Source organism: Sander vitreus, chromosome 14 (genome assembly GCF_031162955.1).
Source record: "Sander vitreus isolate 19-12246 chromosome 14, sanVit1, whole genome shotgun sequence".
NCBI lineage: Eukaryota > Metazoa > Chordata > Actinopteri > Perciformes > Percidae > Sander > Sander vitreus.
In genome coordinates this window covers 12120898-12148519 of record NC_135868.1, presented here as the reverse complement: position 1 = coordinate 12148519, position 27622 = coordinate 12120898, and the positions used below count along the sequence as shown (strand labels likewise).

Genomic DNA, 27622 nt, shown 5'->3' with positions numbered 1-27622 from the left:
CTGTAGGGACATTGACATAAAGTAATATATTAAATGTATAATTTCTCTCATGTACATACTTTGAGATTTACCTCCTGTAATTACTAATATTTCAGAAGATTCACAAAGATAAGATTCATTGTAATATAGATAACAAATGTGTTTAGAAAATATACAAAGCATTTTAACATAAATATAATACAAATTTAAGAATAAATGACAAGATTGGTTTAAAGGTGCTGTAAGTAGGATTAGCCAAAGAATTTGAACATCAACTACTTCTCAGTCCCTCCCCCCCTTTCTGCTAGAGGCCAAACGGTCTCCTAAACCCCTCCCCCCACAAGGTAAAATGAATGTGTGTGCATGAGCAGTAATTGATACCAAAGCCCGTCTATGGAAAGCCGTTCCACTCCCTATTCAGCCCCATTGTACCGAATTTGGTTGCAGTTCCACCAGAGTTCCACTGGGGGTGATTGCGGTCCAGTGCTAAATGAATGGGACTCTATGGAGCTAGACGGCTAAATTTGTCTCTTTCACCTGATTGTCGTTGAGAAATCTCAGATTTGATTGTAGTTTTTGCAAGTTCAACATGGATTATAGGTCAAAAGTTGAATGAACGAGTACTTGTGTCCTTTCGATTTCTTACAGGTTGAGTCGTTGTTGCCCATAACACGCTAGCATTCTGCTAATGAATGCTGATTGGTCAGTGAAGGACTGATTACAATCGGAGATCCAACCAGTTCAGAAGCCGGAAGTAACGAGAGAGTGGAACTTCTTCTCTTATTAGAAATTCTTTGTTGACACACAGTTAGACACCCCCCCGGCCCTGATTGGTGTAAATGAACAGGGAGCTGTGGATTGTTGCAAATCGCACTACAGGCTGGAGGTGGTAGCCTCGTGAGACCGTCCTGATTTCGCGAGCTCCAGTTTTCCACTCGCAGATCAGTCTGGCATCTTGAGATAGAGAAAATTTGGACCCGTTCGCCAAACGACCGATCAATCAGCGTTGGTTTTGAGGCGGATTTAGGTGTGACGCAACGAGAAGCGACTGTTCAGTCTAAGCAACATGGTGGCTTCCACGGATGAGATGAGCGTAGCTATCGCGCAAGTTTTATCCAAATTAGAAAGTATTCCTTAATTGAAAGAAGAGCAAAACGGCACTGGAGGCTTTTCTCGGAGGAAAAGATTTTTTTGCTCTTCTCCCGACTGGTTTCGGCAAGAGTTTGATATATCAACTGGCTCTGCTAGTCGTGAAGAAAATTAGCCTCATGAGACCACCCTGATCTCACGAGCTATCTGGCGGAGTCAGGTTAGTGATAGACAGATGGTTTATCCAGTCAGCTAACCATTATTTTCGCCCCTTCCCATTAGTTCTCCAACAGAAAGTTCCCAGATGGATATGCCCATAGACAGTATATAAGAATGGACCAACAGATCTCGTTGCTCTGGACGGAGACCAGTGAAGGCCATTAGAAGCACTTTTCCGGTGATGGCTGAGCGTCACTGCGCAGCCTCCAACTGAGAGAGATGATGTAAATGTGACATGAGCAACGTGTCTGAAAGTTGTAAGTCTTCTGGTAGCTGTGCCAAGAGAAATCTCAATCATTCCGAATATTGCAGAGACGGAGCGCGTAGGTATATGTAAGGAGATAACATAGGCAAAGGCTAATTATTGCTAACTAAAATGCTAGTTAACATTAGTAATTACACTTAAACAGCTAATGTGAGACGAAACTGCCTGCGCGCTTCTCCTGTACTATATGGTAATTCCTCTATTATGCGACAGTAAGTCGCGTGGTTATGACACAATCGTTAGCCTATTTTTACAAAAACGTCTGCTACGGAGCCATAACGTGAGGTAGAAAGTAATGGAGCCTTTTATACATTGTCGTGTTTCTTTAGAAATAAACAATGGACAAATAAAGTCTTTAAACGCTTCAGATGTAAAGTTATTCGCTGTCAAAGTGACGCCAAAATGAATGGCAGTCAATGGAATGCTAACGGGAGGTGATGGCTTATTAGCATTAAAATGGCGCCATAGGAGGTTCGCGGTCCGAGGAGAAGCTTACCCTCTTGGATATGCCGAGCAAATGCGAAGCAATCCATCTGGTGGAGTCAGGTTATGGAGGTGGGGGTGTTTATTAACTGCTTTATCTAGTTCTACTGGAACATAGGGTCAGTTTCAGCAAATATGACAGAAAGTTAGTTTTATAAGTCTTACTTACTGCATCTTTAAGTCATTATTCAAAAACAAGTTGAATATATGGCCTTTTTATCTGAATATTAATAAAGATAGATACACGGTGAGAAAAGACCTCAGTGAATACAGCAACAGTAGATTGGCAGATTAAAAGACAAATGACAATAAATGTTTTAAATGAATTCCTGTACTTTATAATTGTTAGTAGTGTAGTGTTCTGCATCACTCATATACAAAATAGTTATTATTCAACTAAGGAATAAAGAATGATGAGGATTTGTGAGGATGAAATGTACTTTTTACAGGGAGATGAGACACAACTTTGGACATAAAGTATATTTTTCTTACTGTGGAAACAAGCCCTGTCCCAGTTCTGTAAGGAAGAATATACCACTATGACCAACCCACATGTGTGCTGTAAGAACAGCGGAGACGCACGGTGGACATGCTTCGACAGCGAGCAGCCAAACCCAAACTACAAGCCAACACCAGGCTACACTGCACCCCCAGTCCCTGAGGAGCCAGAATTCACCTTCAATCCAATCGCTTGCTGAAGGTGGTAAAATAAATATATACTGTATAAAACCAGGTAATAAAATAATGATCTTGTGTAACTTTGGGGAGGTAGATTGGATAAATCTGCTCATCACCTGCATCAGAAAAATGTATACGATAATGCTGAGCTAGTATTGCTGAGTCCTGCTGATTTTTGTCACAGAGGAGGACAGGGCATGCTGGTTGTGTTAATGCTGAGTAAGGATAATAACAGCTGAAGTCAGTTATTACTTTGACAGATCTGTATTTTAATATGCTGTGTCATGACAACAGGAAACTCTTTTTTTTCAATTGCATTTCTCTGTCATTGTTTACTGTTATAACCCAAATAAATGGTGTCTGTGGTGGAATTTCCAGCTTACGAACTCATGCTATGTAAGTTGAGACAATGGTAGCCCAGGTCTCCTTCAGGTCAGTGTCCAACATAACCTCATAACCCAGAGGAGTTGTTCAACTTTGTGCCCTCATGGAAGATGGGAGACATAACAGCTGTATGATAAGACAGTGCTGCTCAGCCTGCCAAGGCCATAGTGAAACTAAACAATAAAGGTGTCCAAGTTTGACAGTAGCGTCTGGAAAAATGTGGTGTTTGATCAGTGTGTGTTTGAGGAAGAGTCACACATCCTGTGTTTAATGTTTCTTTCTTTTTTCTTCTATATAGTATAGTGGAGCTCTTAAGCTATTTAGAATAGTATCATATGTGGGGCTAAGACATTTAGTGTCCCACTTTACCACTATTCACCTAGTCTCGCATTGCCAGACCTTCCTCCACAGCGCTGTGGAGGAGGGTATGGCTAGTCCACACAGCATTCCAGGACGGGAGAAAAACATGGTCTGGTTTATAGGCATTTCTTTAAACCATTCACAATCGTCTTGGGCGGCGCTAAGCAGACAGAGCAACGGTGCCTCTGCAAAATAGCCTAGAAATTAAGGGTTAAATAAAGACATAAAAGTTCTCACATGCTCTTTGTTATTGAACAAGATAGTGATAGTGATTGTGGACTTGTTGGGAGCTTCAAATATATATAAATATTTTTTTTTAAAACAGGTTTAATTGAAGTCTTTAAGTCTTGTAAGAGAAAATTCACACGTGCAATAAAACAAGTGTCCATGAGAGGTCGCTACTGGCTGTAATAATTGGGTGTGTGACATTAACGGATCAGTGATCATCAATAACAAAAGTTTAAGTATGCTGCGTAACCTAAATAGCAATGTGAATAATAATAATTAAAAAAAAGATCTTAACACTGTTTGACAGAGATATTTTAAATTGTAGGTGTTACTCATGGATGTATAGAGGTGTTACTGTAAGTGAACTTTGCTTCAGACCACAACTAAAGAATGGCCGGTACATTTCCTGTTTGGCTTCAAAATAAAAGTGGAACACTTTAAAAACTAGAAATACAAATGTCATACTTAAAAACTGTCTTTATATACAGTCTTGTACAGACGTGTGATCGTAATAATAAAAATAAATATTATAAAATGTTGCATGTGTACTAATGGTACACTTTCTGTTTCAGGCAGTCAAAAACAATATTTTTTACAGTGAAAGAGTTTAAAATGTGCACTTTATCAAGATCATTGCAGTGGTGAAAAATATAACTAAATTTACTTCTTTACTAATTTGAGATAGTTGTATTTTACCTGAGTACTTCCACACTTATACAATTATATACATACTAATATATACAACTATATCCCAGAGGCATACTCCATTGTATTTATTTAACATGGAATATGTTACTAGTTTAAGATTGTAAATATACAACCTATGATGAACTTACAAAAATATGCTTTGTTATAAATTAAACTCCCCAAAGTAAATAAAGAAGGTGACCAACTAGAAATGCTGCTTACATATTAACTCATTAGTAATAATAATTACTACAATACAAACACTGACGTGACGTTCTCCTGCATAATGAGTACTTTTACTTTTGATGACTCAAGTCTATTTAGCTGCTAATAGTTCTGTAAATTTACATTAATACAATTTTGAATGCAGGACTTGTAATATTGTGGTATTGCTTATTTTACTTAATTAAATGATCTAAATACTGTACTTATTTCACAGCTGGTTTGTGGTACATTTGCTTTGTTTTGTATGTATTTACATATGTAAACAAATTAGTCCTTCAATATGTTATTTTTTGTGTGTGTAGTTATACACTAATATATAATATATTAAATGTAATGGTAAATGATGTATTTTGTATTTCTTTAGGTCTGGTTAGTATTGCCAGACCTATCTCCACAGCTCCTTTGTTTTCTTCTGAAGTTGTGTTTTATTCTGACAGACGGTTTCACCGGACGTTGTGTTCTAGCTCTGGTTAGCAGCGCAAAACACCAAACTGCTGCTTCCGCACTGCTTCCTTGTTTATTAGTTTTAGGGAAAACAGTGCCTTTAGAAGAGAAAAGTTGTTGTTGTTTTTTTCTCTGGAAACGGCGAGAGCTCCTCCACAAGATTTTCGCGTGAGTTGACTGTTTGTTTGTTTGTTTGTGTTGTTAGTTAGTTAATAGCGTGACTAGCTTGGCTAAAGTTAGAAAAATGTAATTAGAGTTAGCGGCTAACTAGCTTCCTCTCATCTGTTTCGTTAAATGTCGCAATCCGGACACCTCGGTAAGTTTTTGTGCTAACCTGTTACAACATGCACTGGCTTTACCTTTCATTCGTCACACAGAGACATCTGACAACGTCTGATGTCCAGGAGGGAATTAGGATCTGAGTTTCACCACAACAAAGTCTGAGTTCTGAATGGCCACAGCTGCAGAGGAGCCTCCAGGGCTACAGGGCCTCTCTGGTAGTAAGTAGGCTACTATCCTATTATACACCGCCTTTTCCTGAAAAGGATAGATCCGATGTGTTTGACAAGAGTTATTTACTTAGGTGATACAGATACATGGGCATTAGCTCAGATTATGGATCCTGTTTAAAAGTTTTTAAAAAAGAGAAAAAGTCAGAATTCTGAGATTAATCTTTTGTGTCCCTAATCCTCTTCCGTACAAAAAAAGATATGTTCCCATTCTTGAACTTATTACTTGTCTTGAAGAATCCAAAGTGCTCACTGACATGTGTCTGTGGCCAAAATGAAAATGATTGAAGCCGGATGATTGAGGTATACGACGCAGCCTGGCATTTACCAGGCGAACCAATGCTGATGCCCGTTTTAGATGGATATTGAATGAAACCGATACCTGTTTTCTGAACAAGCGAGCTTCATCAATGGTTTTGAAAAAAAAATAAGTATATAGTGCTGGACTAGGTCAAGACCAACTAGAATATTTGGCGAGTACAATGGCCAAGTCCGAGTGCAAATACCGGACCGGACTCAAGTACTACAGCAGTGCTCAGCAGTCAGTCAGTAATACAAACATCCATCTTTCTAGTTTAATAGGCAACCTGTGTGATTGCCAGGTTATTAGGCATACCTAGCTAAAACTAAAGCAGCCCAATACTTTCATGAAGTTTAATGTTTTCAGTTTTTGTTAAGGCTTGTTTAAAAAAGTGTTGACTCAACTTTAGAGTCATTTTGGGAGGCTGTAATTTGTAGTGTTGTTGAACTTAATTGAGTTATGAGGGGGTTACTAGTTAGTTAGTTTAGTCTCCTCATGGAAATAAATGTGGGTGAAAAATAATAATAATGATAGACTGCATCAGTTTTAGTTGGGGGTAGTTTATTTAGTTTAGGTGTACTAAAAACTGGTGAAAACTTGCAACTGAGTGGGAATTAGCAGCAGGAAATGTGGCCGTTTACCAAAACAAAGTTTTAAATGGGGAACCCCAACAATTTGGTATTATACTTCCATAAAGTTGTGGGATTCATAAGAGACAGATTAAAAAGTTGACTGGTCAAAATCAATGCAACCAAGGCCAAAATATTCTGACTTGTAGTCCCTGGTATGGGTCAAGCTCCACATATTCAGGATTGTACATTTCCCATAATGCAACCAGTAACATTTCTATTAGATCCTCCTAGCTTGGCAAATAATGTTGACTTTGGACTCCCAGGAATATCCATTTTTATTATAGTGATTGGGACATTCATTAGCACTGTATGAACTCACTTTGATAGTAATAGCATACTTCTAATTCCTCCCATTGCACTCAAAGACCTGCAGAGTCAGTTCTGGAGGAGACTGTCGTCTCTCAGAGGTAATGAACGAGGTGTGTCTGCATGCTTGTTTCAAAGCTGCACTCTTTCTTTTCAACATAAGGGAATGATGAAAGCTGTTTCAAGCTGTGTTTTGTGATTATTAATGCAGCCAGTGTGAGAATTGCATTTTATTGATTAACTTATTTTTTTCCCTCCTTGTGTATTATTTTCTAACTTGTATGTTTCTTCCGTTTTTCACTCCAGATTCGACTGGGACTCGAAAAAATGCTTCTCCCGAGGTAAGAAATAACAGATTTGTTGGGAGGAAATGCGTAATCTAGCTGTCAGTTAGGAAACTTCTTTACAGGATTTACAGTTGACACATAATCTATTTCTTCCTCTTTTGAAACATGAGAATAGTACATATTGCTGCAGACTTGCAATGAGTGATTTCCCTCTTGTAATTTTCCCTTCCACCATGTTTGTACTGACAGAGTCCAAGCACCAGCATGTCTCCGGCCATGAAAAAAACGATTGGCCATCGTGGAATTGATCCCACTGGGGAGACGACGTACAAGAAGGTGGGAGATCAGCCATTAATGACTCACATTTACATTCACTCTCACTAAGAGCTGCAACTAATGATTGTTTTCATTATTTATTAATCTGCCTATTATTTTCTCGATTAATCGCTTAGTCTATAACATTTTCAAGAGTCAGACGTGACATCTTTATATGTCTTGTTTTGTCTGACCAACAGTCCAAAACCCAAAGATATTCAAATAATGATAATGTTTTTCCTTAAAAGATGACTTAAACAATTAATCGGTTATCAAAATAGCTCTGGATTCATTTTCTGTTGATCGACTAATCAAGTAAATGTTAATGTATAAAAAATATACATCAAACATTAAAAAGAAAATGGAAATGGGAGCTTTTTTGCTTGCCAAGTCCTATTGTGGGGATTGCTTATCATTGGTTAATACTTTATCAACCAAAGACGGATTTGAACGGCATTTGTCATTTGATACATGTCAGTTTGCTGCTCTGTCTTCCAGACAACATCATCCGCCCTGCAAGGCGCTATCCAGTTAGGCATCACGCACACGGTGGGCAGCTTAAGCCAAAAACCTGAGAGAGACGTGCTGCTGCAGGACTTTGAAGTGGTCGAAAGCATCTTCTTTCCCAGGTGAGTATTTTACATTTTAAAACAAGGATGTGTGGTAAAGATGATGATGTTTTGTCAGTCCTACATTATTATACCTTTACTTAACCTCCCTTGTTTGTGGTCTAATCCTCTGCCTCTTCTATCTTTCACTGGCAGTGAGGGCAGTAACCTGACACCAGCTCACCACTATGGAGACTTCAGGTTCAAGACATATGCCCCAATGGCCTTCCGCTACTTCAGGGAGATGTTTGGCATTCGGCCTGATGACTACATGGTATTCTTGTTTACTCAGCATCTGTGATACTCAGAAAATGTGCTAGCAGAACAGTATAGCTCTGAAGAAAGGGACAGAGCTGTGAAGAGCCATGATTGAGGAACTGGAAAGAGTGAAACTCTGACACAATGGGGTATTGACACTATAGGGGTGGAGCTGCTGCTGATGTAAATGCACAGCTGACCTGTTTTTAACTTGTAAGTCTGTGTTGTTTGGTTTCTACCACATGTCTAACCATTGTGCTCTGGTCTGGTTACAGTACTCTCTGTGTAATGAGCCGCTGATTGAGCTGTCAAACTCCGGGGCCAGTGGATCTCTCTTCTACGTCTCCAGTGATGATGAGTACATCATTAAGACAGTGCAGCACAAAGAGGCGGAGTTTCTGCAGAAACTGCTTCCAGGATACTTCATGGTAAGAATTGATGAGTGGCTTTAGGAATAAGATGGTATCTGCAGAATGAATGTGCGCATGCCTATTGTGCACTATAAAACTATGGACTGACTCCTATTTCCATTTGTTTCATTAAATTATTTTTCTTTCAGTTTACTACTAGTCAACCACTCATTTCACTTTCTTGTCAGTTGCACCGATACTTGTTTTCATTTTTGTACTATTTTACTTTCCTCCTTCCATCCACTTTGCTCTCCTTCAGAACCTGAACCAGAACAAACGGACCTTATTACCAAAGTTTTATGGACTCTATTGTGTCCAAGCAGCGGGTAAGAACATCCGTATTGCAGTCATGAACAATCTGCTTCCGAGCGCCGTAAAAATGCACCTCAAGTATGATCTAAAGGGCTCCACCTACAAGCGAAGGGCTTCAGTTAAGGAGAGGGAAAAGGCCGTGCCCACATACAAGGACCTGGATTTCATGCAGGACATACATGAGGGGTTGTTACTGGAAGGGGACAAGTACAGTGCTGTTTGCAAGACCATCCAGAGAGACTGTCTGGTAAGAGCTACAGAGTAAAGCACATGGCCCAATAGTAATGTCTAGTAGTAATAATAATAATAATAATAATAATTTATACTCTATTAATCCCGCAAGGGAAATTACAATGTTTTCACTCTGTTGTTAGAATACACATAATGTATTTTTCTTCCAAATTTATTTGTAATGACTGATCTGGTGTGTTCCTTGATTTCCATTCAGCTTTTGCAAAGTTTTAAGATCATGGATTACAGCCTTCTGGTGGGAATCCACAATGTAAATCAGGCGTGTCAAGAGCAGGCCAGCGAAGAGGCCGGGGCTGTGGACCAAAGGCGGCCACAAGGTCAAAAGTCCCTGTACAGCACTGCTATAGAGGCCATCCAGGCTGAGGCAGGGAGCATGGGATCACTGGACACAGAGGACAAGTGAGTGACGGTGTTTAATGGCTAAAGTGTGGTCAGTTTACTGAGAGTAATGACAGAGCACTAAATGATTTTCTTTTTGTTTCATTTTACAGAACGGGAGGAATCCCAGCGCGAAACTCAAAAGGCGAGCGGCTGCTGGTCTATATTGGTATCATAGACATTCTGCAGTCTTATAGGTAAATCGTACATATCTATGTACATTTATAAATCCCTCGTTCAGTCAGTGACACGCACACAATTTCTACACAGCCTGTGAAGCAAAAGCAGCACTTGAGCAGAGAAGCGGCTGCTTCAGTGCTCTGTCTGTGTCTATATAGGATGCGTTCAGGCACAGTATTGAGTGTAATCTAGGCTCTATGTGTTGTTTTTCAGATTAGTTAAGCGGCTTGAACACTCGTGGAAAGCGCTGGTTCACGATGGGGTAAGGTACCTCCACTAGCCTCAGTTAATTATGTTTTAAATTAAAATATATGTGTAACCCCTGTAATCATTCTTTTTCTGTAGGATACTGTATCGGTTCACAGACCGAGTTTCTACGCAGAACGATTTCAGAAGTTCATGTGCAATGTAGTGTTCAGGAAGATCTCATGTAAGTATATATTGTATCTATGTGTGCATGCTGTCTCGCTTTTTTTTTTTACTGTGTGATCACATGTCAGCTGGTTGCAAAAGCATGGTTTAAAAGTGGAAAGGTGGACTAAACCTGAATAAAGGGGGTGGTTATGTACAGTAGGTGTGCTTTTACCAAATAAAGTGGATACATTTTTCAGAACACGCTGAGCAGGTGGGTGAAGGACCGGTCACACAAGACACACTCACTCTTGGCACAAGAATACATTGCCACACCCTCTGCCACACCTGTCCTACCACTGGGGTGCATTTGTGCACTGACACCAAAATTGAGCCCATAATGTCAGTCTCACTTTCCTCTTGTATCTAGTAAAAACCTCGCCATCTAAGAAGCGCCGTTTAGTGGCACATGTTCCTTTGAGAAAGACAGCTGGCTCAGGGCCTTCTCTGTCGACCCAAACCAGCACCAACAGCCAACACCTTTTACTCCAACATCAAGTCAGCTCTGAGACCAAAGAAGACACTGAAGGAGACAATGGTAAGAAGTAGAAATAGGATTTCAGTTTTAGCTGGAGTGCTGAAAACAAATTTTGCAGCATGTACCAGCATGTGAAGTGCTTCTTTCACAACACAGTATTAACAGGTTTCCTTCCCGTTCCACCCAGTCATGCAGTCAGGTCGTCCTGACCTCCTCCCAAAGACCTTACTGCCCAGCGACGCTGTTGGCACCGCTACTGAAACAGCTGTCTCCTCCTCCTTGGAAATCCCTGGATTTGCTTCCACAAGCCACCCTCTGCCTCACTCTCAGGATGCCTACAAGTCAGTAGGAGTGGATTTAAACAACACATTGAGCAAAGACCAGGAGCACAGCACCACCAAGAGGTAAGAGGAAAAATACATATGAAGATTAGTATTTTAAAGCTATAGGGTGTAGTTTCTGTCGCCCCCATGAGGAATTCTAAGTAATGACAACAAAACTGTCGGTGTGTCCACATGATACAAGCCCCCCCCCCCAATAACTAATGATTAAATGTGTAATGTGATTATTACAGTTTGCCAACAGATTCAGATTGAAGTCTATTTTCTTACATAATCATACATAATTAATTAGGGAAAATTACCATCTGATTAGTTGATAATGAACATAATTGTTAGTTGCAGCGCTAGTAAAGATGATCTATTATGGTGAATGAGGCATTTCAATTCCTAGAAGATTTTGGGCTTAGATTTGAGCCACAGAAATGCCATCTGCAAAGGCTGTGAACAAGTCCTACCTCTCATACTGCTATTGGCTAGAACTAACCCGGACCATAAGTGTAACTATTTAATTGGTAGACCTGTTGTGGGTGGGAGTGAAGGCTGCCAGAGAGTATGAACTAAAGGCATAAATGTCCCTGACCTAGAACCTCAGGGAAGTCAGCATGTGTTAAGGCAGTTCAGCATCTTTAGTGCCACACATCTGCATCCTGTTAATCTCAAGTAAATTAGTTTTTTGTTTTTTAAGATTATTATTTTGGGCATTTTAGGCCTTTACTGACAGGACAGCCGAAGACATGAAAGGAGAGAGAGAGGGGGAATGACATGCAGCAAAGGGCCGCAGGTCGGAGTCAAACCCGGGGCCGCTGCGTCGAGGAGTAAGCCTCTATATATGGGCACCCGCTCTACCAACTGAGCTATCTGGGTGAACCCTCATCCTTATTTCTACAGATTACTTTCTCTAATTTGAACACAATGTCACATCATCATGTCCTTGGGTAGCCCATTTGAAAGAATCTACATCATCATCTTGTGAAATGTACAATTTATTCACCCTGTATATGAAAACACAATGTATGTGTATATTTCATACCAGTCTTGTATAAAGTACTTGAAAGTAATACTTGAGTAAAAGTACAAGTATCTTACCAGAAAATGACTTTGGTAGAAGTTAGTCATCTTTTAGAGCATTACTTGAGTAAAAGTCTTAAAGTATCTGATATTTACTGTACTTAAGTATCAAAATTAATGATATGATATTGTACTTAACTATTAGAAGTAAAAAAAAACAACTTTTGAATATGAACTTTAGTGTGGCTTCCTTATAGTGAAGCATAATATTCAGGGTTTTCACACCTTCTTAAACATCAAATTCAAAGTCTGACATTAACAAAGAGAAAAACAGAAACAGAATTCAAATTTTTTGTTCATTCCAACATGCAAAAAACATTTCTTGCAAGTAACGACTAACGAAGACGCTTATTTTTTCAAAACTTGTAACAACTTTCCTAAACTCTATACACAGTTAGCACAACATCCGTCTGTGTACGCTATACAATTAACAGATTTCTTGTTGCTTTGACACAAAATGCATACAGTTAACACAAATTTAAAATGCTTGAACTTCTTATACACACAAGCTCAACCAAGACCAAAACAATGGATCTTTACTGGCACATTTACAAATGCTTTCACTCTATATGTCAGAACAGATAACATGTTCTAAACCTAACTTAAAGGCTAAAGTCAAAAGCTGTTCATATTGTAAATTGAAACACAAATATATCCCCTGGATTTTGTTCCATTGCTACTGAGAAACAGCTGATTGAAGTTATGCAAATAGAGTGTTGAGGTTCTTTACATGAACAATATAGATGAACACAGAGGAAAATGCCTGCACGAGGGAGAGGAAGACGAGTACTAGGACAATTCTGTCTCTGTCTTCTTTTTTTTCATAGGCCGTACATTCTATAAAGCTACTCTGAGATGGGTCATTCATTTTCGGTATTGAATTTCAGCAGCAAAAGAAACAAAATGCATGCATTTACTAAACCCAACAAAACTAAAATGTAGAAAGGCTTCAAGAGAAACTGCAGTGCAAAATACAATCTATGGTCAATACAATATACTATTGTCTATTATTATTGTATAAGGGCAGACCTGACACATATCAAATAATGTAGTTTCTGTAATTCCATGTGATGTTAGTGTTTTGTATGACATTGTGCAGTGATTGACTAAATGTTCCTGTTGGGAGAGAACATGTGTTAGTGTTTTGGAAGAATGATTTGATTTTGAGACATGATTGCATTGTTTTGGTAGACATAGTACATTGTGTTAGTGTATTATTGTATTTTGAAAATCAGTGTTGGAGTTTAGTTTACAATGTGTGATTTTGAGAATGAAATGAACTGTTTTTCCAATTGTGTGTTGTAGGTGTGTTGGTCCGTTAAGAGTTCAGAAAAGCTGTTAAAAGAATTGAAAAAAATGGTCATAGCGATCGTATAAAACTGTAATATTGTATGAATTCACTTATTCTGCTCCTTTGTTGTTTGCAGAGCTCAGTATGAAGAAAGTTCGGAGGATGTGATCTCACTCAGTGACATTGTTCCTGACGCAAGCAAATCCTCTGTAAGTTTAAAAAAAAAAATCTTAAATTTCTTGTGACACTTTTTGCTTATGCTGAATTGATTCTAACTAGGTTCATTGCTTTTGGTTTACAGGTGTAGAAAAATGAACTCAAATGAATCGAGACAAACTTGGAGGTTGTTATTAGCATGGATGAAAGGTTACAACCCTGCCTTGGTGTGATTTGAGGTAAAGTTTTTCAGCGAGACCAAGGGGGATATTAAATGTTTTTTGTTGTTTGGTTTTTGCACATTGATTTCCAAATCACAAGATGGTATGAGCATGTAAGTGGGCGGTTGTGTTCAGACACTAGTAATTGTCGGTACATTAATGCTGTGGTTATTGAACACTATTATTCATCTCGTAGGAATGCGTCTATGCACAACCAAAGATTGCTATTGGCACTGACGGCTCAACTCAGCCAGCTTTCAATGTAGAGTGTAAAATGAGGACTTTTCCTTAATTGAGAATGTCTTTATTTAAGCTTTGTTATTTCAAATTATTATTATTTTTTTTTTTTTTTTAACTAATTCCTCTTTTGTGTTTACCAAATTGTTGTAGCTTATCCTCATGCATTCTTGGCTCTGTGTCTGTCCCACCACCCGAAGGCCCGAGCCTACAGTACTGTTTCTGCTACATGTTTGACTCAGATGCTTTAACACAAACTATATGATTTGAACACAGTTTTAAATTTAAGGGTTTATTTTTTTAAAGAAATGACTTTACTGGGTAAGCTGCCGTTTTTTAAGCCTACTCTGAATGCATATCATGCTGGAACAAGAGGTGATCCTCAGCTTGCTATTCTGATAATGGACTGTGAATCCTAAATGTCACCTCATATTAAGGTCAAAGAGTTATATTAAAATCATTTTTTATACTTATCTGTATGATCTGATATCAGTTTTAGGTTTAGTGTGTAGACTGGCTTATGTCCAAATGTGACCAAATAACTGATACTTAGATGGCTTTGGACAAAGCACGACAACAAACAGTGACCTGGGGCATGTCACATGAAGCAAGACTAGTGAGGTAGTCTGCTGAGTTTGGGCTGAACCCCGTCTTCTTTCAGTGTCACAGAGAGAGCTCAAGTTCCAACTGAGTTTTGTTGTCATGGCAACTAATGCACCAGACCAAATCTGCAAAGAGCAGTTTGTTTTAAGGCTTTTGGATAATTTTATACAAAAGAACCACCTCCTCACCGATCAATTGTGAAGGGGGAAATTAGTCACATTCTTACAGGAGCTCAATGAACAAAAACACATTATTCACTTTAAAGTGTCATGTACCAAAGAGCATGACATTATTACAAACATGGTACAATCACTTGGTTTTTCATTATAATGTATTATATTAAAAACAGTAATATAGTAAATGTTTGCGGTATAAGCAGGTGTCCCAATGTGGCTATAAAATAGAACAGAAACTAAAAGAGCAGACCGTAGCTAACTCTTAGATGTACCTGCAGTAAATAAAATGTACTGTTTCATGGTATTTCTATTGATTCAGTGCAGCTTTACAGTATGTACATATTCTAACACTGCAGCCCTGGAGAACATAACACAACTTTGTAAGTAGTAATATTTTATATAATCATAAATTGCATTGTTGGTGTCATTTATACAAAGCATCTGAAACCAGCCCCCACTAATATCATCCAGTTGCTACAGCAATGGCAGTTCCAGACATGCAGGTCAGTCCAACCTGCACCATCTAAAGGCAAAAGTAACAGCAGCAGCAGTTTAGACCTGAAGAGTGATTTGCACCACCTACAGGCAAAGAAAGTGACGGCTTTGTCACAGTTGCCACCTTACGACCAATGAGTGCAAGAACAGTTTTGTTTGTTTGTTTTTGGATGGTGTTAGTATGTGAATATTTGCCGTTTTTAATTTTTACATTTTAACCCCACAAAACGTTTTGATTGAATGGTATTGTTTATCCTCTGTCCTTGTTACTTTGGAGAAAGGAGATTGTATTTGTCCAAAGAAAGAAACCCAGGTTGGGATGCACTGGCCAAAAGAAAATTAGCAGTGTAGGTTGGTAGGAGTTTTGACTTTGCTGCTGAATACATGGGTGATGATACTGCATTTTCTTTAAGTATTTCTAATACACTTTTCCACTATTTGCAGTAGGTCGCTGCTAAAAGTAAAAAAAAACGATGTAGGTCACTCACTATAATATGGATTACTCAGATTTGAGTACTTATGTTAACCACATATTAAAGTCTATATATTTTCACACTGATTCATGATGTATTGCTTTTATTCATAATTCACTTTTGTTGATTTGTTGCATGCCCCAACTATCACTATCAAAATGTTGAAAGTAAAAAAGACAAAACTGTTCTGTCTGCTTTTTGTAAACTCAAACTGGTAGTTGTATTGGTGCGTCGAAAAATAAGTTAGCACTCAAAATGGGTGTGCAATGTTTAATATTTAGAAATGTTTGATGTTTCAAAATGCAGAAATGTATTAGAATTCATTTTTTTGTCCGAAAGCATAAAATAAATAAGTCATTTGAAAGATGCTTCAACTATGCAACAATATTTGTTTACAGCATATAAATATTTCTGAATGGACGGTGCAATACATTTAATGAATTATAATTTTTCCAACTAAGATAAGATGAATAAGCATAATTTGGGTATTTTAATTCATCCTGTAAATGGTATGTGGAGGTTTTTTCATTATGCTGGCAGTTCTATCAAACTGTCAAACAATGCTTTGTCCCTGTATTTAAAGTAAAACTGTGTGTTTTTGTAAAAACTCCAAAACATTTACACATGCAGCCTATGAACCAAACATGTACATAATCATATGTATTATAGTATTTATTACTGTATGTATTGCTCTGGTGTCCAAAATGTTTATCAATAGTGATTATAGATTGAAAATGTGCCTTTCTGCACAACACGCCTGTATCTAAGTCTGTATTAATGTTGCAGAGTAAAACCTTTGTTTTCTGTATACTTTAATTGGTCTTCACTTGCCTTTGAATTATATACAATAAATGGGTGCACATCTGTATGCAAGAATCACAACAATGCCTTTTTTCACACAATGTATTTATAAGTCCTCTATCTTGCTCTTTTGGGGATGTCATGTTTTTGTACACTTGTACCCAATTAAACAAAAAAAAAGATGTTGCTTTTGTTTGATTATATTTCATTATACAGATCAAATTGTATGTCTCCAATAGTGTTAGTTGTGCAATATGACTGTGATAAGATGATGAATAATATGGTAGCTATCTCTTTTTTATTTCTTGGTGTATTACACCCTTGCAATGTTGCAGATTAATAAACATGACTGGTTACTGGAAATGTTAGGTTTCATTTAATTTTTTTGCATTGATAGGAAGTACCTTGGTTAATCAGGAAATTAAATTAATGGATTTACCTACCTTGCTATTTTATCTATAAACAGATTTTCGATTCCCATTTCCAGAAAATGTTCAGTATTATGATATACTTTATATGGATATTGCAATACAAAATCACATTTGCCATGGCATGTATTATATTCTAAGTTGTCTCCATTACAACGCAAATTCTATCTGCTGAGGAAGACTGAGAAGCAGTTGATATCTTGGGAAAATAGCTGGTGAGTGGCTCTTCTATTATTGAGCTATCTCCATGACAACTGAGTAAAAGCAATATATCTTCTTAGGCAAGTTTTTTTTTTTTTACTTATCTTTCAACAAGGCAATTCCAAGTGTCCAACACAAGACGTAAACATCTTTAAACGGGATTTAAAAATAAAATAAAAAACAAGAATAAAACTGAATAAAAGGAGACTAAAGTAGACCACAAGATACACTTGAAAGCTCCAGAAAAAAATCTGTGAGTGGACCGTGAGTTAAGAGTTTTTTTGTCAAACTATTCTAGCTAGTTATATTATTCGTAAATAAATGACTGGTTAGAGAACCTGGCCAATCATATTTCGCTTTGTTCAGTCTTTGTCCAATAGCCTGTGAGCTTGTATGATTACGACAGAGAGCAACAAGAAGTTTCCAAAATGGGGCTTGAAAGTACTATGGTTTGGTAAGAGCGCTACAAAAATGCCTTTTTGTGTAGTTGTTGATTTGTTAGTGGTTCATAGGAATACATAATCAATAATTTATCGGTTAAGTAGTTTTTTTACCTGAATTTGGAGGAAACCTCGCGGTTAACTGGGCTAACTGACCGCGTTGACCGGCTGAGTCATTGTAGCTAAAGTTAGCTTAGATTTGCTGCCTTAATAAAGTATTTGTTTAATATAGCTGTGACATATACAACCACAACAAATCATTTTCATTGCAACGTAGTGCTTTCTATCTAAATAATGAACTGACAACCCCGATGGTTTGTTTCGACCAGCGACGTTTAACGTTACGTGGCGTCACCACTTGCTATCGTTAGCCAACCGTGCTAATGCTGTTTTGTAACGGCAGATGTTTACCGCTGTTTAGCTAACTAGCTAGTAACTTTAGTTACTTCCCCCACTAAGTAGACAGGCTTTATCACACGGAACCGATTGTTAAGAGGAATTGATATGTCTTACTATTGTAAAAGATCTACTATCTTAAGGCCTAGCTATGCTAACTAGCTAGCTAGGTCTCGGCTGATATGGGAATGACAGCTAGCTAACGTTAACCTAACTTAAAGGGATACTTTGCTGATAATCATCCAACTTTGTATTATTATAATGTTGGTAGTATGTGTAAATAAACTATGTTTAACTTCCGTACATCCTACCAGTGCCCACATCTCCCCACTCACAGGTCAGCAGAAATACGACGGATGACGCGATTTTCTGCCTCTAGGGCAGGCCCCCAGGAAGTACGCTCAGCTTGACAGCCAACTTCCTCGAAAAGGATTTTCCCCGATAGGCCACTATTGTAAAAGAGACATCCGTAAAACTGTTGACAGGACACCACAAAATGCAAACGAGGTCGATAATAGGGGTGTCACGATACCAAAAATTCAATAGTCGGTGCCAATACCAGTCAAATAACACGATTCTCAATGCCGATTTCGATACCACAGTAAAAAGATTCCATGTACTTTAACTTGAAACATGAACTTCTTTATTAAAATATTAAAAAAAAAATCAAAATGTCATAACAAGACATACAAAACATGTGCAATAGAGCATATCATAACATAATAAGTGCAATGATTGGTCATAGTGCAACAACTAGTGTCCTCAGACACATTCCAGACTTGCAGGCATCTTTTCAAAAGGTACTGTGCAAAAACAACAACAGTGTTTCTAACAGTTGTGTGACCAGAGATGTTACAAACCCCAGGTACATTTTGGCAGCTTAGAGTCAAGCATTAGCTTCAGGCGAATTTATCACGGCTACAAGGGACGGGCATTTTGTCACTTCAACATTTGTGTACTCACATCGAATTATATAGCTAGAGTACCCGAGTTGGTTACTCGCTAAAACAATTGAGACACTGCCAGTAAAGTGATCCCGACTGGTCCTGGCTAATCGTGGCTAATGGCGCCATGCTAACCCTGCTAACGGCTAACGTTACCTGAGGAGCAGGCAAGCGAGCCACGGCTGTTTACAACGTGTAGCCTGTTCAGCGGCCGTAGCCGACAACTGTGAGTTATTTGAAGCCAAGAGAGGGGGGCTGTAGCTAAATTGGAAAGAGAGGACCGTGAGTTTGGGGTGAACATGCCGTTTTTTAGGTCAGGTAGAGTTGACTCTCGTATGTACCGGAAGTAGAAGGACGTGACTTAGGCCACTTCTTCGTGACCTCCTTCTTCTGAATCGATCGACTCGAACACTTTGAAGCGTATACTGCCCCCATCAGTTCCGGAAGAGGTGCAGCACCGATGCTGCTAACACTGGCATCGACGCAAACGGTGCCTATGGTGCTTCAAAAACACGGGCATCATCGGTGTTTTGTAATTTTAGAACCGGAAGGTATCGGTAGTATCAGTTCTCGTGACATCCCTAGTCGATAATTACTTTTTATATTTTAAAAACGTCCCTCAAGCCGAGAAAAGTGATTACCTCTTACGTCACCACAATGTAAAGTTTATGGGCCGAGCAGGAACTCGCGGGCAGGTCCAGCAGGAGAAACACTACTGTGCATTAGGGCTGTTGGAACGAATTTCTGAAAGTCAAATATAATTTGAATAGTAAAAAAATTTATACTATTTGAATGCTAAAATTACTATTCAAATGTGATTTGTTGGCTAATGTTAACTAATCTCCGTTTCCTCGCCTTGGCCTACCCGCATGTGAAAACGAAATGCTTTTTTCATGTCACGTCTGATGAACAATAAGTTAGCGGGAGTGAGAAACAAGGCGTTGTGAGGTTTTAAGATCACGGCGCACGTAACGTTAGTACAGGGGGAGTGACAGGCTGTGGCTGGAAATCGGAAGAAGGATGGGAATAGTTTCAACATGACTTTAAAATCGACATCCACCGAGCCAAAATGCTAATGTTATCATTAGGTAGCTCGTTCTTGTTTCCTAACTGCGTCGCGAGTTATAGGAGCTTAGCTGGGAGCCTCATGGAGACAGCTAAAGTATATGTTAACTGCCCTACAGCTGTCAAAGTTAGCTTTGACTTCATATATTACCTTCTAACAGCTGTATTCTCAGTAACGTAACAATCTGCAAAAAACGAGTTACAAGAAACGTTTGGCTTAGTTATGAATGCCATTAGCATCGTGGCTAACACTATTGTTACTTAGTTTATGACAAATCATGTCGGCTGTGCTTTCTAACATGATGTCATTGTGCTAACTGAGCACCGTTAGCCTTAACAACAGAGCCGCTTAATTACACTTGTTAGATAATGTTTCATTACAGAGTTCTCTGTTGATTTGTGTTTGTTGATTTGTGTTTGTCACTGTGTGCTCGTGGAGAAAAATTAATGTAAAAGCAGCGGAGGGCCAGAAATGCAATGCTCCATGACGTAGGTCCCCCAAGGGGCTAAGCGAGCATCCGAAAAGCGTACCTCCTATGGGGAGGTTCATAGGCTAATAAGCCATCACCTCCTGCTAGCATTCCATTGACTGCCATTCATTTTGGCGTCAGCGAATAACTTTACATCTGAAGCGTTTAAAGACTCTATTTGTCCATTGTTTATTTCTAAAGAAACACGACAATGTATAAAAGGCTCCATTACCTTGTAGCTCACGTTATGGCCCCGTAGCAGCTATTTTTATAAAAACAAAATTTACAAAAGTTGCTCCTATGCTCATGGACAGCTCCTACTCACGCTCTCCGTCTCTGCAAGATTGAATGATTGAGATTTCTCTTGGCACAGCTACCAGAAGACTTACAACTTTCAGACAGGTTGCTCACGTCACATCTACCTCATAAAAAATAACGAATGAAATTTGAATGGTATTATTGAGGAAGATTGACAGCTCTACTGTGCATAGTCAGTGGGCCACGCATATCACCGAAGCATAGACACATTTTTGGCGTATGCGCCAGGCAAACAACTCTGGTGAACTAAATAGGTGCCATTTTGGGATCTGGTTACCAGTTATTTTACATCCATGCTCTAGGGCTGTTGCTCAAACTATAGATTGTACTTCTGCAAATGGACAAAAAGAGTATAGAAACGAATTGATAGAGGGAGCCCCCCCTCTCTCTCGAACACAGATTAAACTGTAAAACTAGGCAGCGCTAATCAAATATAAACCAATATTCTGTTAATGTATTACCTATTTCTCGCCTAAAAGGTTTTCAGAAACATATTTTAGCTTACCGTTTAACTGTAACACAAGATTGTTTGTTGCCAGCCGGTCGCCATATTCAGTGTTTCCCACAGAATTAGATTCTATTTGTGGTGGTAGCTGACACGGGATGGGGGGTGCACACGCGGAAAGATGAGCAGACTTCTTATATTAATTGTACTGCAAATATTTTTATACAAAATTCTGCAGGTAACAATTCAAAATGTTTTAAATGTATGGTATAATGCTGTAAGGGAAGGGGGCTTTTGCATCTGACTACACTTGACAAAAGTCAGGAACATGTTTTGCTCCTCAGTTGAAAAATGTAGGAGTGACTTACATAATGTAACTGCTATTACTGTTGTAGCTAATTTGTACAATAATACAATATTGTTATGAATACAAATCATTATGAAGTGTAATGTTTTCTATTTTGAAATATTGATAAATATCTAAATTATTTGCTAAAGCACTCAAAACTTTGAGTTTCATGCGTAGGCTACTCCCATTTGGCTCGCATCAGGTGTTAAATTGAACTGTACCAAAACACGGGGGAAAGTATTTAACGTGACATACGAGACGTTTTTATTTTTACATGTTATGAAACTGTCTCAATTTAATATTGATAGATGGCAGTGTAGCGCGCCGCGCAGACAGACAGCAGTCGGAGCTCCGGCGGACGGGGAGCTCTGCGTCCGTCTGCAGCGGTTTCTCGCTGCGCTGCCGGTCCGCAGAGCAGCATGATCACCTGGAGAGTCCTGTACAGTCTGACTCTGTAAACTCTGGCAGCTGAAAATCGGACGTTTTTGTGCTCGTGATATTCTTTTGGCGCTGGCTAAAACCTCTTTAGGGGGCACCAAAACTTTCTCTATGCAGTAAAAACCCTGAATAAATACCGGTAATAAAGTCATAATACTAACCACTAACCACCGGATGGACTCTAGCCGTCTTCTCTGCGGGGAAAAAGATTGATGTCGGAAAAAGCAACTTCTTCTTCTGGGTGTTAATTACCGGATCGCAAATAGGGCTTTGACTCCAAACTTCGCTATTCGAATATAATTCGAATATTAAAAAAAATATTGATATTCGAACGAATATTAGGCAGCCCTTAATATTCAAACCTGTTATGGGCATTGCTTTTTTGTAAATGTGTTTGCTTGTAAACGTTTTCAATTCAGATTCCGAGGCTTTTTCACGCATTTCAAAATGTAACTCTCGCTCGGCCGTGGCTGGGTAGCGTTGCATTTCCCCCGACTCATTTCCTGGTTCTCCTTCTCCATAAACAACATGAAATCAAGGAGAGGGTTAACTTCTCGTGCTCCAGATTTCCCACCGTGGTCAGAAAGCACAGGGGAGACACTTTGTTTCTCTCATTATGACTCTAGAGTCGCTACTCGCTCTGAAGCTAACGGTAATCACCGTCACTCTCTCACTCTAACACGCACGCACGCACACACGCGCGCGCGCGGCTCGACGCACACACCAGCGCAAAAGTATAAACATCAGACCACTTACGTAGGCTACGGTGAAATATCCGAACTTCCTGTTGAAAGCATACTGTTTGTGTTTAACCCAGGGTCTGACTTTTAATAAAAAAAATTGTTGTGGCAGTGTGTTTTTCTTCTGAAAACCTCATTGCACGCCTATTGACTGATACACTGCCCTCTGGTGGACAGAACATATACGAAGTTTGATACCAATATAAGTCTTACTGAAGGCATTTAATGGTCAAAATATTATTAATAAATATTAAAATATATTCGAATATTAATAAACAAACAAACTTGATTTGATGATTTGAATATGATTTTTGGGCAAAAGTCAAAGCCCTAATCGCAAACCAAGTTTAAGGCTCATACCGCCACCTACATTACTGTATTGGTGTGTGTAGAATAATCAATGGCATTAATTAATTGTGTGTGTGTGTGAGAGTGTGAGAGAGAGAGATTATACGGCAGTATGTGGCGGTCAACATTGATTGTGTGGCAGGCACCACAAATATATCAATGTATGGGAAACACTGACTGATTCTGGGATGTGCTCGCATTACTTATATATACTTAAAGGACAATTTTGGCATGAATTGAACCTAGGGGTTAATAACATATGTCGCCATCTTGGATAACCGTCATGAGCAGTCGAATCACGAACGCTGTGTTTGAGCCATGTTACTGGTTGCACGGCGTTCGTCGTTCGACTGCTCATGACTGTTATCCAAGATGGCAGCCGCATGTAAACATTAACGCTACTGTCTTTATAATCTATCTTTGTAATAAACTGTCTGTACACTTACAAAGTTCTCAATGCTTCGGTTTGCATGTAGGGACCCTCATTATGCTACCGTTTAAGTGTGGTGCTATTACGAGCCTTGTTAGTGGTATTAAATAGTGATTTACCCTGTGCCCCAAAAGCTAGCGTTAGCAGCTAACCCCGGTTTGCGGTAGCTTGTTTAAAGCTAGAGACACATTTGATTAGCATGAAAACAGATCCCATAGGACGTTCAACTCAGAATTGTCCTTTAAATACTTAGGTATTTAAGTGATGTATCAGAGCTACATTAAACTGATATTTTCCCCACAGTGTGGACAACAGTGAATACATGAGAAATGGGGACTTTCTACCAACGAGGCTACAGGCTCAACAAGATGCTGTCAACATTGTTTGCCACTCTAAAACACGAAGCAATCCAGAAAACAATGTGGGCCTCATCACTATGGCTAAGTAAGCTTTTCTCTCTTTAATTAACAAAGATAGTCATAAGTTATGATGATCCTCATATCACTTCAACAATACTTCATAGCACAATGTGTTTTACATGGTTACTGATGATGGATAACCGTGTCTTTTATGTTTCCATGCAGTAACTGTGAGGTCCTGACCACACTGACACCAGATTCTGGCCGCATCCTTTCCAAACTCCATGCTATCCAGCCCAAAGGAAATATCTGCTTCTGCACGGGCATCAGAGTGGCTCATGTGTGTAACTTGGATTTCTCTGATTGTAATAATTTGTTTCAAACATAAAAGAAGGGATCTACCTAGTAATTACTTAATTGGTAAATAAGAGGTTTTGTTTTCTGCAGCAGCAGTGTTTTAGTGGCCATATTTTTGTTATGTGTTTCCTGTGTAGCTGGCCCTAAAACACAGACAAGGAAAAAACCACAAGATGAGGATCATTGCCTTTGTTGGGAGTCCTGTAGAGGATAATGAAAAAGACGTGAGTTTAAAGTCTTTTATCACATTTTGTTCCAATCCCACAGGGAGAATTTTATTTCTACCAATTATATATCATAGGTTTAACACATTATCTCGATGTATGTCTATCTTTCTGCATCTCAAACTGCTTCTGTCCCACCTGCTGATTCTGCAGCTTGTCAAGTTGGCAAAGCGCTTGAAAAAAGAGAAGGTGAATGTGGATATTATCAACTTTGGAGAAGAGGTGAGGAAATATTGGTTTATCTTCCATTGCACTGCTACAAGGCAGAGTAAAGTAAAGCATTAAATTGTATTTCCATACCTGACCATTTCTTCCCACTAATAATTTGGGTTTTGAACTCCAACTGTTATCAGGAGCTGAATACAGAGAAGCTGACTGCATTCATAAACACTTTAAATGGAAAGGAGGGTACAGGCTCCCACCTGGTTACAGTCCCTCCAGGGCCCAGTCTGGCTGATGCGCTGCTCTCCTCTCCCATCCTGGCCGGTGAAGGAGGCTCTATGATGGGTCTTGGTGCCAGTGACTTTGAGTTTGGTGTGGATCCCAGTGCTGATCCAGAACTTGCCTTGGTGAGCAATATATAGATGTGTGTCAAGTGCCAGCAAACGTTTTATACTAGTACCCAGCATAAATATTGGCCAAGATGTATTTACTTGAGAGAGAAATTCAAAGTTCTTTTAAAGCAAATAATCCTGTTTTAAGACACTCCAAAAAAAGCAAAAACTTGGCACTTATTAAGTGATGATATACAGTAGTTGTATAAATAGGGGTAAAACTATCAGATACTCCTTTCAACACCTGTCTCAGTGATTATGTTTTACATGCACACCAATATTCCACTATTATTCCGAATATGACAATATTCCGAACTTGATACAGGCCATGTAAACAGCATATTCTGGTTGGATATTCTGAATAAGGCCTTTTTCCGAATATAGCATTTTCCGATTAAGACGTGGGATATTCCGGTATTATTCGGGTTTTAGAAGCATTCTTTGGACATGTATACAGCGCATTCGGAACATGCGTCTCAATTTGGGTTTTTACCGCAGTTTACGGCCTCTTACCTGTTGGCTTATGGTCAGCTCTGTGCGTTGCTATAGTTGCTGTACACAAACCAACCAGCCAACATTATCAAAGACTTGGATGTGAACAGGTTTTTTGATATGTGCACACATCGCTACGCCAACCTTTTCAAGAAGCTGGTTGAAGACATGAAAGAGGGAGGCTGTGTTCGCACGGTCCAACAAGTCCGCTACCGTTGGTAAACATTGAAAAAATCTTATTTTGCACGGCTACATGTAAACGGGAATATTAGTGGAATTTTCACTTTAGCCATGTAATCAGCTTAGTCGGAATATGGTCTTTTTCAGAATAAGGGCAAAAAAACAGAATATGTGCATGTAAACGTAGTTAATGGCACCAATGTGTGAGAACCAGTTTACATAACAGTAGCAAATACATGTGTATTAGCTCCTTGGAACCACTCTGAGGTGAGAAACTCATCCACTCGAAGAAAGCCAATGTGATGCTTCATAGTGGGGTATTAAAAATGGCAATAAAGGAATGTGTGACTCTCTTCACTAAAATCTCATTGCTGCAAAGACAGGGCTTGTTAAAGACGATGAAAGCCTAGGGGCATCCTTGAGAATTTGAAGCGATGTCCTTTGCCTTTTTTCTCACTGTGCTGTCTCTGTGCATTCTTTTAGGCCCTGCGTGTATCAATGGAGGAGCAGCGACAGAGGCAGGAGGAAGAGGCCCGCAGAGCTGCTGTTGCTTCTGCAGCTGAGGCAGGAATGCCCACACCCAGCGCAGACGGTAATTGGAGGATTGAAAAATAGTTGCTATAACTTACGAGACAGCGCTGATTATAATTGTTAGGATGTGAGTGATAGAATGATACTTACTCAGTTTTGATTGATTTTTTTTTTAACAGAATCGGAGGAGGCCTTGTTGAAGATGTCAGTATCTCAGCCTGAGAGTGGTGCAGCAGTGCTTCCTGACTTCAGCAGCATGACAGAGGAGGAGCAGATAGCCTACGCCATGCAGATGTCTCTTGCCGGAGGAGGTGAGTTCCATTTGATCATACAAATGTATGCTCTTCTTATCGCGACTTTTATAATTGCTGGTATGTCTGTTAAGATAAGTTCTTAACACTTGTTATGTGAACAGAGTACGGAGAAATGGACACAGAAGCCCCCATGGACACTGCGGAATCAGCCAAGGTGTGTCATTATACAATGTTTTATGAACAATTGTTAAATGGGGCTCACCTGGCCCTTGTGTCAATAGAGTTGCAAAGGGTCCTGGAAGTAAAAGTGTAATCATCAGTATAATTAAATGAGCAACCGTCAAAATATTGGGTTCTTTAATTAAAAGAAAAAGTCAAAGGTACAGGTGTTGTGCACACAGAAATGTGTATGACTACCAAGGTGGATTTGGTATAAACATATTTTTACAGAATTAAATCATTGTGCGTTCTGCTAATGGTAAGTGGAAGCTAAAGATTATGCATAGATGCACACTTTACATACTAGGTAAGCAGGCATAGTTTGGGGATCTTAAATGAAGACTGAATCCATCCTGATGATTGTATTCTATATTGTAACTGAATAGGAGGAAGATGACTATGATGTGATGCAAGACCCGGAGTTCCTTCAGAGCGTCTTGGAGAACCTGCCTGGTGTCGACCCAAACAACGAGGCCATCCGCAACGCCATGGGCTCCCTGGCCTCCCAGACAGGAAACAAGCCAGAAGGCAAAAAGGACGAAGAGAAGAAGAAGTGAGGAACACAAGAGATGGACACCATCTTCAGACATCGACTAGGAAAAAAAGACTAATGCAGGATTACTTAAATATACGAAAATATTGCTGATACGTCGTCAGACTGACAGCCCAGCATGAGACAGCACTCTGAAATTTAATACCATTGTTTTCTGTCAGACACTTAAAAAGCACCAACATAACCGAAATAAAGAAAAACCTACAGTACTGAACGACTATTTAGTGTAAAATCTGACTGCCCTGTAACAAATTGATATCCTAAAAATGTAATATGGGCCTATAACTATATATAGGCTCTTAAACTTAGCCACACTCCTGCCATGTCTTTGTGTTATTTTGCAATAA

The 27622-nt window shown here is 39.1% G+C and overlaps 2 protein-coding genes across 3 annotated transcripts; both read left to right on the top strand.

Moving 5' to 3' along the window:
• The first annotated feature begins 5071 nt into the window (after positions 1–5071).
• Positions 5072–16615, top strand: LOC144528440 (phosphatidylinositol 4-phosphate 5-kinase type-1 alpha-like). 2 transcript variants are annotated; one of them, XM_078266993.1, is made up of 17 exons: positions 5072–5209; positions 5419–5541; positions 6849–6890; positions 7096–7130; positions 7326–7412; positions 7890–8020; positions 8156–8273; positions 8533–8685; positions 8927–9226; positions 9428–9630; positions 9723–9806; positions 10003–10051; positions 10135–10219; positions 10571–10738; positions 10866–11082; positions 13515–13587; positions 13680–16615. In XM_078266993.1, exons 2-17 carry the CDS (start codon positions 5493–5495, stop codon positions 13683–13685), a joined length of 1800 nt encoding a protein of 599 aa, XP_078123119.1. In that variant the 5' UTR covers positions 5072–5209; positions 5419–5492; the 3' UTR covers positions 13686–16615. The 2 variants fall into 2 exon arrangements, with proteins under 2 accessions (XP_078123119.1, XP_078123120.1); XM_078266994.1 differs by lacking the exon at positions 6849–6890.
• Positions 16616–17516: 901 nt separating this feature from the next.
• On the top strand, positions 17517–27551 carry LOC144528441 (26S proteasome non-ATPase regulatory subunit 4). The gene is made up of 10 exons (XM_078266995.1): positions 17517–17623; positions 23856–23996; positions 24137–24251; positions 24406–24492; positions 24646–24714; positions 24846–25061; positions 26202–26310; positions 26429–26560; positions 26665–26717; positions 27109–27551. The coding sequence occupies exons 1-10, from the start codon at positions 17598–17600 to the stop codon at positions 27277–27279; spliced, it is 1119 nt and encodes a 372-aa protein (XP_078123121.1). The 5' UTR covers positions 17517–17597; the 3' UTR covers positions 27280–27551.
• Positions 27552–27622: the final 71 nt, after the last annotated feature.

Coding starts and splice junctions, on each gene's coding strand:
- LOC144528440 (XM_078266993.1), top strand. CDS start 5,493: ATGGCCACAGCTGCAGAGGAGCCTCCAGGGCTACAGGGCCTCTCTGGT. Junction 9,631..9,722: donor TCACTGGACACAGAGGACAA/GTGAGTGACGGT, acceptor TTCATTTTACAG/AACGGGAGGAATCCCAGCGC. Junction 10,052..10,134: donor AAGCGCTGGTTCACGATGGG/GTAAGGTACCTC, acceptor CTTTTTCTGTAG/GATACTGTATCGGTTCACAG.
- LOC144528441 (XM_078266995.1), top strand. CDS start 17,598: ATGGGGCTTGAAAGTACTATGGTTTG. Junction 17,624..23,855: donor CTTGAAAGTACTATGGTTTG/GTAAGAGCGCTA, acceptor TTTTCCCCACAG/TGTGGACAACAGTGAATACA. Junction 25,062..26,201: donor CTGATCCAGAACTTGCCTTG/GTGAGCAATATA, acceptor GCATTCTTTTAG/GCCCTGCGTGTATCAATGGA.